Genomic DNA, 20,892 nt, shown 5'->3' on the forward strand with positions numbered 1-20,892 from the left:
CCATAGTGGCTATATCAATTTACATTTCCACCAATAGTGCAAGAGAGTTCCATTTTCTCCACACCATCTCCAGCATTTAGTTTCTGTAGATTTTCTGGTGATGGCCATCTGACCAGTGTGAGGTGATACCTCATTGTAGTATTGATGTACCTTTCTCTAATGATGAGTCATATTTAGCATTTTTTGTGTGTTTATTTTCCAACTGTATGTCTTCTTTGGAGGAATGTCTATTTAAATCTTCTGCTTGTTTTTTGATTGGGTTATTTGTTTTTCCAATATTGAGCTATATGAGCTGCTTATATAGAGATTAATCCTTTGTCAGTTGCTTCATTTGCATTTGTTTTCTCCCATTCTGAGGGTTCTCTGTTCATCTTGTTTATTGTTTCCTTTTTGTGTAAAAGCTTTTAAGTTTAATTAGGTCCCATTTGTTTTGGTTTTTATTTCCATTACTCTAGGAGGTGGGTCAAAGAGGATTTGCTGCAATTTATATCAAAAAGTATGCTGCTTATGTTTTCCTCTAAGAGTTTTATAATTTCTGGTCTTAAATTTAAGTCTTGAATTCATTTCCATTTTGAGTTTATTTTTGGGTATGTTGGTTAGGCAGTGTTCTAATTTCATTCTTTTACACATAGCTGTCCAGCTTTCCTAGCACCACTTACTGAAGAGAATGTCTCTTCTCCATTGTATATCCTTGTCTCCTTTGTCAAAGATAAGGTACCCACAGGTGGGGTTTATCTCTGGGTTTTCTGTCCTGTTCCACTGGTTTTTTTTTATATTTTTGTGCAAATACTATACTATCTTTATGACTGTTGCTTTGTAGTACAGTCTGAAGTCAGGTTTATTCCTCCAGCTCCATTTTTCCTTTTCAGGGTTGCTTTTGCTATTCAGGGTCTTTAGTGTTTCCATGAAAATTGTGAAAGTTTTTGTTCCAGTTGCATGAAAAATCCCATTGGGAATTTGACAAAGATTGCATTGAATCTGGAAGATTGCCTTGGGTAGTATAGTCATTTTCACAATATTGATTCTTCTAACCTAAGAACGGGGCTTCCCTGATCAGTTGGTAAAGAATCCACCTTCAATTCAGGAGACCCTGGTTTGATTAGTGGGTTGGGAAGATATGCTGGAGAAGGGATAGGCTACCCACTCCAATATTCCTGGGCTTCCCTTGTGGCTCAGCTGGTAAAGAATCCACCTGCAATGCGGGAGACCTGGGATCGATCCCTGGGTTGGAAAGATCTCTTGGAGAAGGGAAAAGCTACCCACTCCAGTATTGTGGCCTGGATAATTCCATGATTGTACAGTCCATGGGATTTCAAAGAGTCCATCTAGGCCCATCTAGTCAAAGCTATGGTTTTTCCAGTAGTCCTATACGGCTATGAGAGTTGGAGTATAAGAAAGCTGACCACCAAAGAATTGACACTTTTGAACTGTGGTGTTGGAGAAGACTCTGGAGAGTACCTTGGACTGCAAGGAGATGCAACCAGTCCATCCTAAAGAAAAGCAGTCCTGAATATTCATTGGAAGGACTGATGCTGAAGCTGAAACTCTAATACTTTGGTCACCTGATGAGAAGAGCTGACTCATTTGAAAAGACCCCAATGCTTAGGAATATTGAAGGCAGGAAGAGAAGGGGATGACAGAGGGTAAGATGGTTGGATGGCATCACTGACTCCATGGACATGAGTTTGAGTAAGCTCCAGGAGTTGGTGATGGACAGGGAAGCCTGGCGTGCTGCAGTCCATAGGGTTACAAAGAGTCAGACATGACTGAGTGAACTGAACTGAATCTAAGAACATGATATATCTCATCTGTTTGTATCATCTTTGATTTCTTGCATGAGTGTCTTATAGTTTTCTGTATACAGGTCTTTTGTCTCCTTGAGTGTGTTTATTCCTAGGTAATTTTTTTGGTTCCTATGGTAAATGGGATTGATTCCTTAATTTCTCTGATTTTTCATTGTTCATATAGCTCAGTTGGTAAATCATCTGCTTGCAATGCAGAAGACCTGGGTTTGATTCCTGGGTCAGGAAGATCCCCTGGAGAAGGAAATGGCAACCCACTCCAGTATTCTTGCCTGGAGAACCCCATGGACAGAGGAGCCTGACAGGGATGGCACAGTCCATGGGATCACAAGAGTCGGACACGACTTAGCAACTAAACCACCACCAGTGTATAGGAATGCAAGGGATTCCTGTGTACTGATTTTGTATCCTGCAACTGTACTAAATTTACTGATTAGCTCTAGTTTTCAGATAGTACCTTTAGGGACTTTTATGTATAATTTCATGCTGTCTGCAGACAATGAGAGTTTTACTTTTTTTTTTTTCCCCAATCTAGATTCCTTTCATTTCTTCTCTGATTGCCATGGCTAGGACTTCAAATCTATGTTCAATAACATTGGCAAGAGTGGGTACCCTTGTCTTGCTCCTGATCTTAGAAGAAATGTAAACTTTTTCAAGATGGTAATTCTGACTGGTATGAGGTGGTATCTCATTGTAGTCTGGATTTGCATTTTTCTCAGTTCAGTTGTGTCTGACTCTGTGATCCCATGAACTGCAGCACGCCAGGCTTCCCTGTCCATCACCAACTCCCAAACCATGTCCCATGTCCATGTCCCAAACTCATGTCCATTGAGTCAGTGATGCCATCCAGCCATCTCATCCTCTGTCATCCCCTTCTCCTCCTGCCCTCAATCTTTCCCAGCATCAGGGTCTTTTCAAATGAATTAGCTCTTCACATCAGGTGGCCAAAGTATTGGAGTTTTAGCTTCAACATTATTCCTTCCAAAGAACACCCAGGACTGATCTCCTTTAGGATGGACTGGTTGGATTTCCTTGCAGTACAAGGGACTCTGCAGAGTCTTCTCCAACACCACAGTTCAAAAGCTTCAATCCTTCAGCTCTCAGCTTTCTTTACAGTCCAACTCTCACATCCATACATGGCCACTGGTAAAACCATAGCCTTGACTAGATGGACCTTTGTTGACAAAGTAATGTCTCTTCTTTTTAATATGCTGTCTAGATTGGTCATAACGTTTCTTCCCAGGAGCAAGCATCTTTTAATTTCATGGCTGCAATCACCATCTGCAGTGATTTTGCCTTTCTCTAGTAATTAGCGAAGTTGAGTACCTTTTCATGTGCCTGTTGCCCATCTCTATGTCTTCTCTGGAGAAATGTCTATTTAGGTCTTTTGCCCATTTTTCAATTGGGTTTCTTGTTGTTGTTATTTAATGGTATGAGCTGTTTATATATTTTGGAAATTAAGCCCTTGTCAGTTGCATTGTTTGCAAATATTTTCTCCCATTCCATAGAGTATCTTTTCATTTTGTTTATAATTTCCTTTGCTGTGTAAAAACTTAAGTTTGATTAGGTCCCATTTGTTCATTTTTGTTCTTATTTCTATTGCCTTGAGAGACCAACCTATGAAAACATTGGTATAATTTATGCCAGAGAACGTTTTGCCTATGATCTCTTCTAGGAGTTTTGTAATAGTGTCATACCTTATGTTTAAGTTTTTAAGCCATTTTGAGTTTATTTTTGTGTGTAGGAATTTTGTGTATGATGTGAAGACATTTTCTGAATTTGCTTATTTACACACTGCTGTCCAAGTTTCCAAGCACTACCTGCTGAAGAGACTCTTTCCTATTTTGTATTCTTGCCTCCTTTTTTGAAGATTAATTGGCTACAGATGTATGGGGTTTTTTCCTGGGCACTCTGTTCTGTACCATTGGTCTGTATGTCTGTTTTTGTGACAACACCACTCTGTTTTGACTACTGTAGCTTTGTAGTACTGTCTTAAGCCTGGGAGGGTTATGCCTCATGCTTTTTTTCTTTCTCAGGATTGCTTTGGCAGTTCTGGGTCTTTTATGGTTCTGTACAAATTTTAAGATCATTTATTCTAGTTCTGTGAAAAGTGTCATGGGTAATTTGATTGAGATCACATTAAATCTTTAGACTGCTTTGGGTACATATGTGCTGAGTTGCTTCAGTCATATCGAACTCTGCCCAGTCCCATGGACTGTAGCCCACCAGGGTCCTCTATCCATGGGATTCTCCAGGCAATGCTGGAGTAGGTTACTGTGCCCTCCCTCCAGTGGAGCTTACTGACCCAGGGATTGAACCTGCATCTCTTACATCTCCTACGTTAGCAGGCGGGTTCTTTACCACTAGTGCCACCTGGAAAGCCCCTGCTTTGGGTAGTCATGCCATTTTAACAGTATTAATTCTTCCAATTCAAGAGCGTGCTATATCTTTCCATTTCTTTGAATCATCTTTAGTTTCCTTTATTAATGATTTGTAATTCTCAGTATATGTCTTTCACCTCTTTGGTGAAGCTTATTCCTAAGTATATTATTATTATTATTGATGTGATATTAAAAGTGATTGTTTGCATTCCTTTTCTGATAGTTCCTTGTTATAATTTTTAATATATATTTAATGGGGACTTTTTAATAAATAACAAAGTTGGAAGTACAAATGAGGGTTGTGGGGGCTCAGAGGAAGGGGGCAGTGAGGATTGCAATGGTGACAGAGTGAGCAGAACACTGTCTCCCAGCACCTGTCTCCATGCTAGAATCTCACTCCCTCTCTCGGAGCCTCTCTGCAGTCTGGTGGGACAGCACAGTAAGATAACTTGCCCCATTTTTTAGCTATAGAAACCGAGTTCCAGACGGGTTAACTGGCCTGCCCCAAGTCAGACCATTCCTGGCTTTTCTTGCTGCACCACTGTGTCCCAACTTAGAAGAAATAGTGGTTGGGCAGGGGAGGGCAAATGCCCCCATAGGAATAGTCAACAAAGATATGGAAACAAGCAAGAGCTTTCTGCACAGGGTGTTAGCTGGAACAAAGTGGGGGTACAGCTGAAGGGTAGTTTTTTTAAAAGCTAGAATTTATTTTTATATAAAAATATTCAAGAGACTTTTAAAAGGCCCAGTGAGGATGAGTCTTACCTGGTATTGGGGTAATGCTGGCCTAGTAAAAATTACTTGGAAATTGTTCTCATCGCTTCCGTTTTGGGGATGAGTTTGAGAGGGATTGGTATTAGTTCTTTGAATGTATAGTAGAATTCAGAAGTGAAATTTTCTGCTCCTAGACTTTAGTTCAAAGATTTTTGATGTGATCTCCTTACCAGTAATTGGTCTACTGAGATTTTCTAGGTTTCCATGATTCAGTCTTGGTAGGTTGAGTTTATACAAGTTTATCCATTTGCTCTTGGTTGTCTAATTTGTTGGCATGTGATTTTTTGAAGTATCTTATCATCCTTTGTATTTCTATGATATCTTTCATTTCTGACTTCATTTATTTGAGTCTCTTTTCTTTTAGTGAGTCTAATTAAAAGTTTGTCACTTTTTAAAATCTTTTCAAAAGAATAGTTGTTATTTTCATCTTTCTATTGTCTATTTTGTCTCTACTTCATTTATTTCCACTCTGATCTTTATTTCCTTCCATCTGCTAACTTGGGGCTTAGTTTGCTCCTTTTATAGTTCCTTGAGGTCTAGACTTGAGATCTTTCTTGTTTCATGATGTAGGCATATATCACTATGGACATCCCTCTTAGAATTGCTGTTGCTGTATCCCATAAGTTTTTGTTTGTTGCATTTCTATTTTTATTAGTCTTGAGGTGTTTTCTGATTTCCTTTTATTCTCTGACCCACTAGTTGTTATGTAGCTGTGACTTAATCTCCACATATTTGTCAATTTTCTAGTGCTTTTTCTTGTAATTGATTTCCAGTTTTATAACACTGTGATCAGAAATGCTTGATAGGATTTTAATCTTCTGAAATTTATTAAGGCTAGTTTTATGGCCTAGTATATGATCTAAAGAATGTTCCATGTGCACTTGAGATGGAATATTCCATATATGTCCATTAAGTCAATTATCTATTATGTTATTTAAGGCTGATGTTTCCTAACAGATTTTGTCTAGATGATCTATCCATTGATTTAAGTGGGATATTAAAATCTCCTACCATATTGCACTGCTATTTCTCCCTTTAAGTATGTTAATACTTGCTTTATATATAAGTACATACATATATACACATATGCAAATGTTATACATATATACAAATGTTATATTGTCTTGCTGTATTGATTCCTTTACCATTATGTGAAGACCACCTTTGTTTCTTATTACAATCTTTGTCTTAAGGTCTATTTTATCTGTGCTTAGTTGCTCAGCTATGTCTAACTCTCTGTGACTCTCCAGGCTCCTCTGTCCATGGGGGTTCTCCAGGCAAGAATACTAGAGTGGATTGCCATACCCTCCTCCAGGGCTATTTTATCTGATGTAAATATAACTATTTTTACACCTGAAATCCTCAGATTTCTTTTGGTTTCCATTTGCATGGATCTCTTTTTCAATTTCTTTACTTTCGGTCTATGTGTATCCTTACATTGGAACTGAATTTCTTGTAGATAGCATTTAGTTAGTTCAGTCACTCACTCAGTCATGTCTGACTCTTTGCAACCCCATGGACTGCAGCACAGCAGGCGTCCCTGTCCATCACCAACTCCCGGAGTTTATTCAAACTCATGTCCATCAAGTGATGGACATCAGTAATGCCATCCAACCATCTCATCCTCTGCTGTCCCCTTGTCCTCCTGCCTTCAATCTTTCCCAGCATCAGGGTCTTTTCCAATGAGTCAGTTCTTCACATCAGGTGTGCAAAGTATTGGAGTTTCAGCATCAGTCCTTCAAATGAACACCTAGGACTGATTTTCTTTAGGATGGACTGGTTGCCTTTAGATGGGTCTTATTTTTTTAATCCATTCAGCCACTATATATCTCTTGATAATAGAATTTAGTTCATTTATATTTAAAGGAATTACTGATAAGTATGTACTTATGGCCATTTTGTTAATTATTTTCTGGCTATTTTATAATTTCTCTGTCCTTTGTTCTTTTTCTCTCTTCATTTGTGATTTGATGATTTTCTATAGTAGTATGCTTATACCAAAACCAGACAAAGATACCAAAATAATTAATGACCAATATTTCTGATGAACATAGAGGAAAACTCAACAAGATATTAGTAAACTGAGCTCAATGATACATTAAGAGGATAACAAAATTGTGGTTTTCATTCTGTCTGCCTTCTGATGGATAAGGATAAGAGGCTTATGGAAGCTTCCTGCTGCGAGAGACTGACTGAGGGGCAAACTGGGTCTGTTCTGATGGGCCAGGGCCATGCTCAGTAAATCTTTAATCCAATTTTCTGTTGATGGGCAGGGCTGTGTTTCTTTCCTGTTGTTTGACCTGAGGCCAAACTATTGTGGAGGTAATGAAGATAATAGAGACCTCTTTCAAAAGGTCTCATGCATGCACTGCTGAACTCACTGCCTCTGACCCTGCAGCAGGCTACTGCCAACTCCTGCCTCCACCAGAGATTCCTGGACATCCATGGGCAAGCCTAGGTCATCCTCTTGTGGCGGTCACTGTTCCTTTTTCCTGGTTCCTGGTGCACACAAGGTTTTGTCTGTACCCTCCAAGAGTCTGTTTCCCCAGTCCTGTGTAAGTTCTGGTGGCTCTGTGGTGGGTTAATAGCAACCTCCTCCAAGAGGGCTTATGCCATACCCATGTCTGCTGCACCCCGAGCCCCTGTCCATGCAGCAGGCCACTCCTGATCCATACCTCCGCAGGAGACTCAAACAGTTCTGACTCACCTTTCCTTTACTGACTATGCTAAAGCCTTTGACTGTGTGGACCACAACAAACTGGGAAATGGCAAAAAAGATGGGAATACCAGACCACCTACTTGCCTCCTGAGAAACCTGTATGCAAGTCAAGAAGCAAGAGTTAGAATTGGACATAGAACAACAGATGGTTCAAAATTGGGAAAGGAGTACAAGACTGTATGTTGTCACCCTGCTTATTCAATTTCTACGCAGAATACATCATGCAAAATGCTGGCCTGGATGAATGACAAGCTAGAATCAAGATTGCTGGGAGAAATATCAACAACCTCAGATATGCAGATGATACCATTCTAATGAAAGAAAGCAGAGAAGAATTAAAGAGCCTCTTGATGAGGATGAAAGAGGAGTGAAAAAGCTTGCATAAAACTCAACATTCAAAAAGTTAAGATCATGGCAAATAGATGGGGAAAAAGTGGTAACAGCAGATTTTATCTTCTTGAGCTCCAAAATCACTGTGGACTGTGCCTGCAGTCAGGAACTTAAAAGACACTTGCTCCTTGGAAGAAAAGCTATGACAAACGTAGATAGCGTATTAAGAAGCAGAGACATCCCTTTGCCAACAAAGGTCCATATAGTCAAAGCTTTGGTTTTTCCAGTAGTCATGTACGGATGTGCGAGTGGGACCATACAGAAACCTGAGCGCCAAAGAATCGATGCTTTAAAACTGTGGTGCTAGAGAAGACTCGTGAGAGTCCCTTGGACAGCAAAGATATCAAACCAGTCAATTCTAAAGGAATTCAACCCTGAATATTCATTGGAAGGAGGCAAAGGAGAAAGTGAAGTAGCGTGCATGTATGCACAATATTTGCTGAAGCTCCAGTATTTTGGTCACCTGATGTGAAGAGCCGAGTCATTGGAAAAGACCCTGATGCTGGGAAAGATTGAAGGCAGTAGGAGAAGGGGACAACAGGAGATGAGATGGTTGGGTGGCATCACTGACTCAATGGGTATGAGTTTGAGCAAACTCCAGGAGATGGTGAAGGATGGGGAAGCCTGGCATGCTACAGTCCATGGGGTCATAAAGAGTTGGACATGACTGAGCAATTGAACAACAAACTTTTCAGAATGAACACTAAGATCTGCATCATTTGGGTTAAAATACTACATACAGTTGACCTTGAATAATATGGGATTTGAACCATGTGCATCCTCTTCCAGTTTCCCCCCTCCCCCCAATATCAAATACTACAGTCGCACATGGCTTCCCAGGTGGCACTAGTAATAAGGAAACCGCCTGTCAATCCATAAGACATAAGAGACATGGATTCAATCCCTGGGTCAATAAGATCCCCTGGAGGAGGGCATGGTAACCCACTCCAGTATTCTTGCTGAAGAATCCCATGGACAGAGGAGCCTGGTGGGCTACAATCCAAAGGGTCACAAAGAGTCAGACACTACTGAAGTGACTTATCATGCATGTATGCACACTATTTGCAGTTAATTGACTCTACACAGGCAGAGCAGCCAGAAGGCACATTTGAAGTTTCATGGAGATTTTCAACCATGGTACAGGGTGGGCACCCTTAACCCCTATGTGTTCAAGGGTCAGCTGCACTACACTGCTATATTTAAAGTGGATAACCAACAAGGACCTACTGTATAGCACATGGAACTCTACTCAGTGTTATGTAGCAGCCTAGATGGGAGGGGAGTTTGGGAGAGAATACACATATATATGTATGACTGAGTCCCTAAGCTCTTCACATGAAACTGTCACAATAAAAGTTTTAAAAAAAAAATAAAAATAGGAAAAAAAGTGTTATGAACCACAAAAAGAAAATTGGCCTTGTCACATTTCCTAAATGTATGCCTTAACATTTGATATTCAAGTCATTTTCTCTTGAAGCATCTAGTGAGACATTTTCCTTTCTCATTTTCTTATTAACTGCTTCTGCTCTTCTAGAACCACACTTTTCAGTGGCCTTGTCTGTAATTTGATCAGGTCACCAAGAATGTTTTCGACTTCTTTAAATTCAGTATCTTCATAAATTTTTAAATTTTGCTTTACACTCGACATGCATTCTAATTACATGATATTGTTTGGGTTAATCCAAACCACTCAAGTATGATACTGACTCAATGAGGCAGAAATGAATATTAGTGAAAAACAGGGAAGGGCTGTTTGAGTAGTCACTAGTTAAATAATTTATTCATTTGTGAATATTTTCTCTTTTTTTTTGCTTCACTAACCAACCTCATAAGGTTGAAGATTTTAATAATCAACAGTCACATAAAGAAATCCTTGTTCTTCTGATTTATATTCTCAGTCCTAATCCTATAGATCTGAAAAAAAACAAAGGTAATGAAGTCAACTTTCTTCCAAAATGAAAAAAGTAGAGCTGTGAATGGCTTCTCAATTGCTGAGCCATCTAGAGTTTGCCAATGTTACTAATGATCTGAAAGAAAATGAAAGCCATGTTGCAGTTTGTGAGAGTAGACCTCAGAGTAGCCAGAGGTGGGGAGTTATCCATAAACTGCAATATTAGAATGAAATCACAACCTCCCTCACCCCAAAAGGAACTGAAGCTCTTGCCCCACCCTTTCTCAATTCCAGTTCGAGAGGTCAGTCAGCATCTTGGCAGCAAAATCACAAAATGTTACACCTTATAAAATAACTGACAGTCAGTTGGATACTGGGTATCTACATAACTGGGAGGAAAATCTGTTTCATTTTCTTTCATAAAGATTTGTACTAGGCAGAGAACAACACCTGTGGTTGCCAATGGGGAGGGATCAATTGGGAGCTTGGGATTAGCAGGTGCAAACGATTATGTATAGAATGAATAGACAACAAGGTCCCACTATATAGCACAGGGAACTATATTAAATATCCAGGGATAAACCATAATGGAAAAGAATGTGAAAAATATGTGTATGTATGTACATACTTATGAAAGTCTTAGCTGCTTAGTCCTATCCAACTCTTTGTGACCTCATGGACTGTAGCCTGCCAGGCTCCTCTATCCATGGAATTCTCTGGGCAATAACAGTGGAGTGGGTAGCCATTCCCTTCTCCAGGGGATCTTCCAGATCCAGGAATCACATCCAGGTCTTCAGGCAGATTCCTTACCGTCTGAGCCACCAGGGAAAACCTAATATATATAAATGAATCACTTTACTGTACAACAGAAACAAAAACATGGTAGATCAACTATACTTTAAATATTTACTAGGATTCTCGAATGTAAAGGAAAGAAGTAAAATTTAAAGTTGGTTCATTCAGAGACCCAAACTCCTCTTATGTCATGATGCTTTCTTAATCCACTAAGAATCTCCCAAACAGTAGCTATTAATGATTTGCTTGTTCAGTATTCCCATTTGCAAGCATGGCACGCCTGCCTCTCCCTTTCAGCTGTTCTATCTGTGTCATGATTCTGTGAACAGGAGAACAAATAGCAGCCAACTCCCACTAAAAAATCAAAGCTTTGAAAGGCCATGGCAGAAGTGGAGAGAAGTTTCTCCCAGATGTCAGAGTTCTTGAGTACCTCTCTTGTCTCTGTCCTAATTAAATTCCAAGTGAAGCTACTTGCCTCTTATGGGACATTTGCCTCCTGGCTGACAGAAGTCCTTTTCTCCCTTTGGGAGAGAGGGTGGAGGGGGATGGATCTTGACCTGTCTTCATTATGCCTCAGAAAACTAGAAGGATGAAATAACATCCTTCATTTTAGTTTAGGAAATTGAATCTTACTATCTGAAAAATTATAATATGGTTAGGAAAAAATTCTGTTAAAATACCTTCAAGTTCTATAATCACTACAGTTTTGGAGCATGCCTCTACTTATGTGCTTAAGAATATTTTTCAAGGATTTTAAGTTTATTACTGGAAAAGGAAATGGCAGCCCACTCCAGTACTCTTGCCTGGAGAATCCCATGGACAGAGGAACCCGGCAGGCTACAGCCCATGGGGTCGCAAAGAGTCAGACATGACTGAGCGACTAAGCTCTCACTATAAATTTAATAATTATAATAATTGCTTAATGAAAAGTAAGAATATAAAAATGAATGCCTAGATATATGTGTGTGCTCTCAGTTGCTCACTCATGTCTGACTCTTTGCAGCCCCATGAAGTTGTCCCCCACCAGGCTCCACGGTCCATGGAATTTTCCAGGCAAGGGTAATAATCATATAAAACACAAATAATTTAAGAGTTTTAAATCACTTTTTTCAGTAAAAATTTCTAAAATGTCATAAAAAAGTAGATATATCATTCAGTTCAGTTGCTCATTCATATCCAACTTTTTGCAACCCCATGGACTACAGCACTCTAGGCTTCCCTGTCCATCACCAACTCCCGGAGCTTGCTCAAACTCATGTCCATCCAGTTGGTGATGTGAACATATGATTATTTTATGTAAATAAATATTGGACTTTTGGAGTTTTTATTGGACATGTATACATGTATCTCTCCCTCCCCTCTCCCACTCCCACCTTTCTAGGTCATCACAGGGCACTTGGCTGAGCTCCTTGTGTTATATGACAGCTTCCCACTAGCTATTTTACACGTGGTAGTGTATATATGTCTGTGCTACTCTCTCAATTCATCCCACTCTCTCCTTCAGGTATTTAACAATACCTAAAGCAGCATTCCAAGTCTTATTTATACTAATCATATATATAAGATACACTTCTAAAGTGATACACTTCTAAATTCCAGTGTAGTCAACCTGGTATACAAAGCATTGGCCTGAAACAAAAATACCCAACCCATATCCCTGTTGTGACACTTATAAGTTATTGACCTCTAAATGTATCCTTGAACTCCTGTGGTCCTCGGTTTCTTCTGTTCTAGATTGTGAAGTTTGTAATCTGGAGTCATTAGCCTCACCATATAGGCTCTTCTCACTTCTGAATTAGTCAGGTCCAAATGATTTGTTAACAAATGTAGCAAATAAAAAGTGTTCATGATTCCCATCATTTTCCACTAGTCTAGAGAAATTCCTATGCATTGAAGATGGATTTAATATGTACTTTTTGGAAAACTTAAATATTAAGGTATTCAGTGTCTTTATGCAGTAAGAAGCAACCACCAGAGTGGTTGGACCAGAGTCTAAAAAAACTTAACCATTCTTTTCCCATCGTGTCCTTGTCGATCTTTCTGCTGCTGCTGCTACGTCACTTCAATTGTGTCCAACTCTATGCGACCCCATAGACAGCGGCCCACCAGGCTCCTCTGTCCCTGGGATTTTCCAGGCAAGCTATCTTTCTGAGAGCAGGTGTATTTATTTGATTAAGGGTATCAGTAGCTTCTCATGAAAGAATAGCTGAATTAAATCAACTAATTTATTTTGTGCTTATGTTCAAGATTCTAGGAAAAAACTTGTTCATGTCTCATCTGTGCTGACTGTTTTCTAGGACCCACTGATCTCAGCATGAAGAGGCAGTTGGCGACCAGCTCAGGATCGTCTAGCAGTTCAAGCTCCAGACCTCAGCTGAGTCCAACTGAAATCAACGCAGTGAGACAGCTGGTTGCGGGATATCGAGAATCCGCTGCATTTTTACTGCGTTCTGCAGATGAACTGGAAAATCTTATTTTACAACAGAACTGAGTCCAACAACGATCCTCTTCACTGAGGTTTAAATTTGCAGTTTCCACTAATGACACTTTGATTTCCCAGCAGAGATGCGTCTGGTCTTAACTGCACAGTCTTAAGAGAAATACTTCCATTATGCCACATTGTCCTTGATCCATAAAGTGATGTGTTTCGGTGCTTCAAAGGAACCCTGGCCTCTGAAGTACTTGAGATACGTTAACGTGTCCAGCCTACTGCTTTTTGTTTCAGTGTGCCAGCATAAATATCTGGGGCAAAAAAAAAAAAAAGGCTGTGTATTCCTAATTCAAGGATAAAACAGAAGAAGCTTGTGGTATAAAAAAATAGTTCAAGGTCCAGCTGAAATATTAGTGGAATTTGCTACTGACTTACTGGACTGAAAGCTGCAGTATCTGGAGGAAAAAAAAAAAAAAAGCCAAAATTTCTTGTTGCTACAGGATATAGCAATGAAAAGGATCTTGTATTTTAAAAAAAAATGTAATTTTTATAAAAAGAAAACTTGTTTTTCATTCAGAATTGTCATTTTTACTTTGGTAATTTTTTCATAGGTCCTAAAAGAAAACTGTTTTGAGAAACTACTGTAAGTACCTTTTCCACATCCCTTTGCCTTCTCCTCTTTCCAAATTCTTTCTACAAAAAGAACACTTGATGCTGGGGAAAAGATACCCTTACCTATGTTCTTTAAATCGTCACATCAGGAACTACTTCCAAGAGGAGCTTGCATTTCTGCACTCATGCTGTTCTCAAGCATCCCACTCAGCACTGCAGCTTTACCATAGCGGTTTCTCCACAGAATTTTTTTTAATATTCAAAAGAGACATATCATTGAAAAAAAAAAAAATCACACCTTGATTTCTTACAGCTGCTCTCCCCGGATTGCCGCTGCTGTTTTACGGGCATCCTTCTAGCAGCCATTGGATGTTGATGACTGAATGTTAAAGACGTTGCAAGTGACAATCTGAAAATTTGCACTCGTGTGTGTTGTTTTCTTTTCTCTTTCAGAAATAGTTTCCAAAAAGAGACATTACCTCTCCTGAGACGATTTGTATAATTTACACTTGTAGGTAAAAATGATGTAAAGAACTCTCAGTGGATATAGCCACAACTTACAATGAACTGTCCCCTCCTCTCTCCCACACTTGACCCTTATTTTATAGTGTTGGATACCCATGAATGGTGTTCTTTGTGCACTGAGGCAAGCCTATTTTTAAAATATTTAGGGAGGAGTACATCCGTTTACGCTTCTTGTACACTTTTTCTGTTGTTTAGCTTCGGTTGGATTACAGATTCTTTGTGCATTCCTGAATTTGCCTTATTTCATGTAAAATTTATGTCATTTGGGTTTTGATAAGTTTAAGGCATCAGTGACATTTCTTAACTACTTGTTACATATAGTTTTTCAAGTAATGACTGTGGTTGTGACCAAGTAATGTGCACTTTTTCTTGTAACTGTGGACATTGCTATGCTTTTTTCTTCTAGTGTTTCTAGAATTACGGTTCCTTACAGTTACGTAAACAAAAAAAGAAACAAAAAAAAAAAACTTTTGTGATACTGTTGGTGAATATAATGTGAAAATCTTATTGAAATATGAGTATTTTGGAAATACATAGATGCACAAACATCTTTTAAGGTGTGGATTTAGAATTTGCTTATTTAATTGAAAATTCAAAATATTGAGGGCTGGTATAATTTTGTTTTGTTGGGTTTAATAAACAGATTTCTGTGTTAAAATACTGATTGTGGAAACTTATAAATTTTTGGAATCATATGAAATATTATTTTGTATCTACATTTAACACAAAATTGACAGTTCAAATATATTTCAAGAGCATCCCAAGGTCCCCCAGAGTCTCCACATGCAGGCTAGTAAATAACTTATTCCAAGGAGTAAAGCAAATTAGCAAACCATAGCTATTTCATTTGATTAAATATGATTTAAGAATTTATCTTTTATTCCCCATTTTAACATGACTAATCTGGCTCTTTAAGTCATATTTAGCATTTTGGGGAAAACTTACCACTTTTAAGTCCCTGTTTTATGCTTTGGTATTTGTTATTGAATAGTATTTGAGGCTTTGGCATGGTTACTATTTCAAAATGTAACACCCAGGTTTGGGTTCAACCTATATATAAAAATCCATAATAGTGATCCTTATTAAGCACTTTGATTGGAGAAGGCAAGTGCCAGCAAGGCACTTTTGTTTTCATTTGATTTTCAAGTTATAACTCCCACACCCATCCACCAAGGACTAAATCCCCCCCTGCCTTCTGCTTTTTGCACATTTATCTAGAAGAATGAGTTCCAGGACTCCCACTGTTTCCCTAGGAGAGCTCTGAGGACAAAACCATGTACCACTTTGTTTTCCTTTGTAACTTGTCCCTGAAAAGCACCCTGGTCTTTTTGTAATTCTCTGTCACATCCCCTTTATAAAGCAGTTTGGAGGAACTGGGTGCAGGTTCGTATTTTCATTCAAATGAGGTGATAGAAAACTATCATCCACATGGAGATCACATAGATACTTCTGTCACTTCTGACAGACAGCTTTTCATACAGCCACAGTTTCTTGTCACATATGTATTACTTGATCACACTTAGTAAGAAAACATTTCTTGAAGTAACAGCAGAAAATGCAAACACAAGTAGATACTGAATTTTCCTAAGTTGTATAAAGTAACAACTTGATAAAAAGGGCATTCAGATCATGATAGCCACCATTTACTGATTATTTACACATGGAAAAGGCATTTATTTCCTTTACCTCCAACAACACTAGGAGATCAGGATAGCCACTTTTTATTTTACAACGAGGCTCAAGCAGATGAAGTAACTTGCTAGGAGCCCCAGGAGAATGAAAACTAAAGCCCTCATTTGACCCAGGCAGGCCCGATGCTGGAGCCCCCTCTATTGGTGGCCGGTCTGTTCCCTCCCAGGGTTTCCCTGACAGTTCAAAAGAATCCACCAGCAACTCAAGAGACATGGGAGATGCAGGTTCAATCCCTGGCTGGGGAAGATCCCCTGGAGGAGGAAAATGGTAACCCATTCCAGTATTCTGGCCTGAAAAATCTAATGAACAGAAGAGCCTGGCAAGTCCTAAGGGTTACAAAGAGTCGGACATGACTGAGCAACTATACACACACTAAATCTTTACATTCTGTACCAACTTGGAACCTGACCAGTTTATACTAAAGTTTAGCCATTTTATTTATATATAAAAGATAAATAATAGTTATTAAAGTGCACTTGACATCAAATAAAGCATTTGACTAAACACTGAGCATTTTATCCAACTTATGGAAGTTTAATTTCCTTTATGTTCTCTACAGATATAAAGAGCAGTCATAAAATCCACCACTAATGAAAATCAAACACACACTGCATGAAGGAAAGGCAGTGACTTGTTTTTAAACATGATGGGTACAGTAGTGAATCTGGTAAGGAAAGAGAAAAGGGATTATCCAACTAATGCTCATACATAAAGCTCATGAAGTTCATTCATCTGAGATTTCAGTTACTATGCAGGTGCTATCTGGTTATTTTAATTAATCCTGGTACCATTTACAAAATATTCAAAGATTAGTCTTGGTTTGCCAAAAATAATTTCACAAGGCCCAGGTTTCAAACTTTAGTTTGTTAAAAAAAAAAATCCAAAAATAAATCAGGTGGACATTACATTAACTCTGTTTATGTTTTAAACTGTGTTTGACATGTAGAAATTCAGTAAAGCAAAAGCTAACCTACAGGAGTTTACCATTTAAAGAGAATTAAAATCTCGTTTCTTAAAACTATTTTGAAAGGAGATAAAATTCTGCTAATAGTCTGTCTCAGGTTTTAAAGTCAATCATTTTCAACATTTTATTTTCTGATTATGAAAGGAACCTAGCAAATACAGGAAATAAGGAGGGAAATTCCAGCATCCATGAAGAACAATGATAACATTTTACAGTGTATCTTTCAAAGTTTATCTATACAAGTAAATTTTTTTTTTAATTTTGCTCTGCATGGTATTTCCCCATCTGCTTTCTGTCCTAAAAGTATACCATAAATCCTTTCCACATCATTAGGTATTATCTTTACTATTTCTGAAGACTGTATGGTATTATATTGTATGAATGTACCTGTATTAATTTTCTATTGCAACTGTAACAAATTACCCCAAACACTGCAAATGTATTACAGTCTGGTAAGTTGATGTATTGCTGATCCTGCTCACAGAGCCAACTGTTTCGCTGTATCTCACTGAACACACTATTCGTTGAGTGCATGGTAGGCAAGGCATAAGCTAAGAAGACTGAACTGCAGACATGTTTATTCTCTCCTGCCTGACGAAGCAGCCATTATTACATCACATAACATGGCCCCAAGGGCTTTTGAGGTGGAGCTTATATAATAAAAGTAGTCCATGGCCAAGCGATTACCTCATGATGCGCATGCTCAGTGCTATGAGTGATCTCGGCTGTTATGTTAATTATTTACAAAACATGGGGCAAGAGCGAGAGGCCATGGGATTAGAGAGCCTGACCACTGCCATCTTGGCTAGTTTGCTCTCTCCCTACTGTTGGAATTCTCACTGGGCTAAAATCTAGGTATCGAAAGGACTATGTTTCTCTCTGGTTGTTCTGGGGGAGAATCCATTTCCTGACCTACTCTAGCTTGGAGGCTGCCTGTATTCCTTGACTTGGGGTTCCTTCATCTTCCAAGCCAGGAGCTTAGCATCTTCGGATCTCTCTGTAACTCTGACTTCCACTTCTATCCCTTCTTCCATCTTTAAGGACCCTTCTGAGTTCATTGGGCCCACATGAATAGAATATGACAACCTCTTTCAAGTCAGATGATTAGCAGCCTTAATTCCATCTACAAACCTAACTCCTTAATTTTAACATGTAATAAAACAGATTCTGATGATTAGGATGTGGAAATCTCTCTCAGGGAGGGGAGATTATTCTGTCTACTGTAGTATTTTAATTTCTTTTTATTCCCTTTTAAATCTCTCTCATACCCAGCTGTATTTCATCCATTCACTATAGTAAAGTTTCCAAGTCAGCAGCACAAACATTTTATAAATAATTGTCAGCTGCTGTATCTGTATTTTTTCTTCTGTACAAAGGGTCTTTAGGAAATTGTTTTAATGGCATTCTCAAATATCACACATTCAAATCAAATGTAATAAATGCATATGTTAAGCGTGCAGCTAACTCTTTCAAGTGAAATGAAACAAAAATACCTCTGAACTCTTTCCTTATTTTGATTTCTTAGAAAGTGATTCTGCCCAGGAAATTTCCTGAAATGTGTTTTAGGCAGCCATATTAGACCAGAATAGGTACGGAAGGATCCAAAGCTTGATTTCTATAAGCAATCCAACCACATTCATAAAACTTCTGGTGGTAATTACCAGTGGTGGTTTATTTACTCTGAACAAATAAAAGGTATTAACATTAGATGTTATTAGATGACATGTCTTTTCAAAGGGAAGGTTTGGCAATAACACACCTATTGCATTTAGGATAAGCAAACAGGTTTAAAAATTAAACCTCTTTACCTCCATTTCTTTGTGAGAAAACTATACTTTATTTACATATTAAAATTTTTATTTCCCGTCATTTACTGGGCTTTTTTTTTTTCCCATTTCAATGGCCATCCATTGAAAAAGATTAAAGATAATTCAAGACCATTTATAATGATGTAAGAGGGAAAAAGAAAAACAGACCACAGAGAGCAGATATTATTACTCAAAGTGTGGAAGTACACCAGTTTTTTTTTCCCTTGAAAATATTGACTTCTCATATTCTTTGTTCATTGGGGAATGGAGGAGATCAGGCTGCCTGTGAAAAATGGCTTTACTTAAAGCACTCCATTACAGTGACAGGACAAGTGGCCAGAAATTCCACAGTAGATTATTTACTCTCAGTTCCTCCGCTGGTAGAAAGATTCCAAAGTCTGTTTTGATTCTTAGCTCATTTTAATTTCCATTCATTTAATTAGTGTATTCTTTAACCTACTATGTGGAGGCATCAGGCTCTGATACAGGGAAACTATTTCTACTTCAAGAGGTCACATCTAGTGGAAGACAGAGACAGAAGTAAAGATGGTTAGAATATGAAGGATAAGGAGTGTGTGACATGTAATGATGCAGTAGAAACAGTGTAATATGTCATGATATGATAGAAACAGTGTAACATGTCATGATATAATAGAAACTGTAACATGCCATGATATGATAGAAACAGTGTGACATGTAATATGATAGAAACAGTGTGACATGTCATGATAGAAACAGTGTGACATGTCATGATATGATAGAAACATGTCAGGTCAAATGAGGTCATAGATCTATAGCAGTCTTGGCTGTATCAGGGGTGGGTGGGCGAGGTGAATTGAGGGGGATGATGGTGCCAGAGGCTAGCTGGTCACAAAGATGGAGCTGTGGGGAAGGAATACCTGGCAAAGTTGTTGAGCGTGTCCAGGGAGGAAAGAAGAATAAAAGATGAGTCCGGTAAAGACATGTTTCAACTTCAGAGGACACCACCAGTTGAGGATGGAGGCGCACTGTATAGCGTGATGCACAGTGACTCAAGCAGTATAGTCTTGCCAGAAGGCAGAGATTGAGATGAAAAAAGGCTGTGGGAGCAGAATAAAAGAGCCAGATCAGTGGTGTCTCTGTTAACTACTTGTGGGAACTTCGGCTCAAGAAGATGACCTAGTACTAGATCACAGGACCACCCTCCAACCTCCAAAGTAAATCAAACCCCTAATAATGAAATACAACTAGTACTACCTAAGTAGCCTAGGGACAAGGAAGGAATGGGCTTTGTCCTAAAACCACAGAAAGGGGGAACCAGGAATATTCAGTACATGTCACAAATTAATGTGACTTCATCCTTAGGAAACAGATCTGAGGGAAGACTGAGCGGACAGGAATGTTGAAACTCCCCCTCCCACTATTAAAGCCCAAGTTGGGAGAAAAGAGAATGAGGGGTGAGTGGACCAGCTTGGAAAAATATATACACAACCCTACAAAAACACAAGACCCTTGCTGCCCTAAGGACGAATCTCCAGAAGTAGAAACACTGTCAGGACTTGCCATTTCATGAGCTCTCTGGTGGAAAACATCGGCTGAGAGGTAAAGATGGGAAGACAGTGACACCAGGGTATGTTTTCTACAAAAAGAAATGGAGATTCAGTGAGCATTCCGCCGGCCCACTTCCTGTCCTGTCCTTTTTCTCCTCTTCTTTACCTCCTCCCCACCAGTGATTACTAAGTCAGCAGACAAAACTTAAGAGGTGTCCTTGCCTTCTTTAATTTTCTCTTCAGAGCAGGAAACAGGCAAAGATGCTGGAGGAAAGGGAAGGCATTAGGAGAAATGAGTTTTGGGGTCTCATTGGCCTCTGTCAAAAGTGAAATTTCAGAAGGTCCACCCTGAAACTGGGGAATTTAGGAATCTTCAATTTCCCATCTCCAAATATGGATAGCACACTCCCATGTGGAGTGAGTTCTAAAACTGGACTACCAACAACATTGCAGAAAACAATGATCACAGATGGACACCCCAATCTCACCTCCCAGAATTCTGCTCTCCCTGCCCTCAGCAAAACAAAAGCAGGACTTAAGTAACATGGAAGCTTATATTACCATATGTAAAATAGATAG

At 38.9% G+C, this 20,892-nt stretch overlaps 1 protein-coding gene across 8 annotated transcripts in view; it reads left to right on the plus strand.

The window, feature by feature from the left end:
* Positions 1–14,865, plus strand: part of NOL4 (nucleolar protein 4) — a 464,847-nt gene extending 449,982 nt beyond the window's left edge. For all 8 annotated transcript variants that reach the window (XM_070778763.1, XM_019986452.2, XM_070778758.1 and 5 more), the window contains one exon: positions 13,050–14,865. In XM_070778763.1, the coding sequence (XP_070634864.1) occupies positions 13,050–13,243 (194 nt within the window). In that variant the 3' untranslated portion in view covers positions 13,244–14,865. The remainder of the gene's footprint in view (positions 1–13,049) is intronic.
* The last annotated feature ends 6,027 nt before the right edge of the window (positions 14,866–20,892 follow it).

The sequence above is a fragment of the Bos indicus genome, chromosome 24 (assembly GCF_029378745.1).
Source record: "Bos indicus isolate NIAB-ARS_2022 breed Sahiwal x Tharparkar chromosome 24, NIAB-ARS_B.indTharparkar_mat_pri_1.0, whole genome shotgun sequence".
Taxonomy (NCBI): Eukaryota; Metazoa; Chordata; class Mammalia; order Artiodactyla; family Bovidae; genus Bos; species Bos indicus.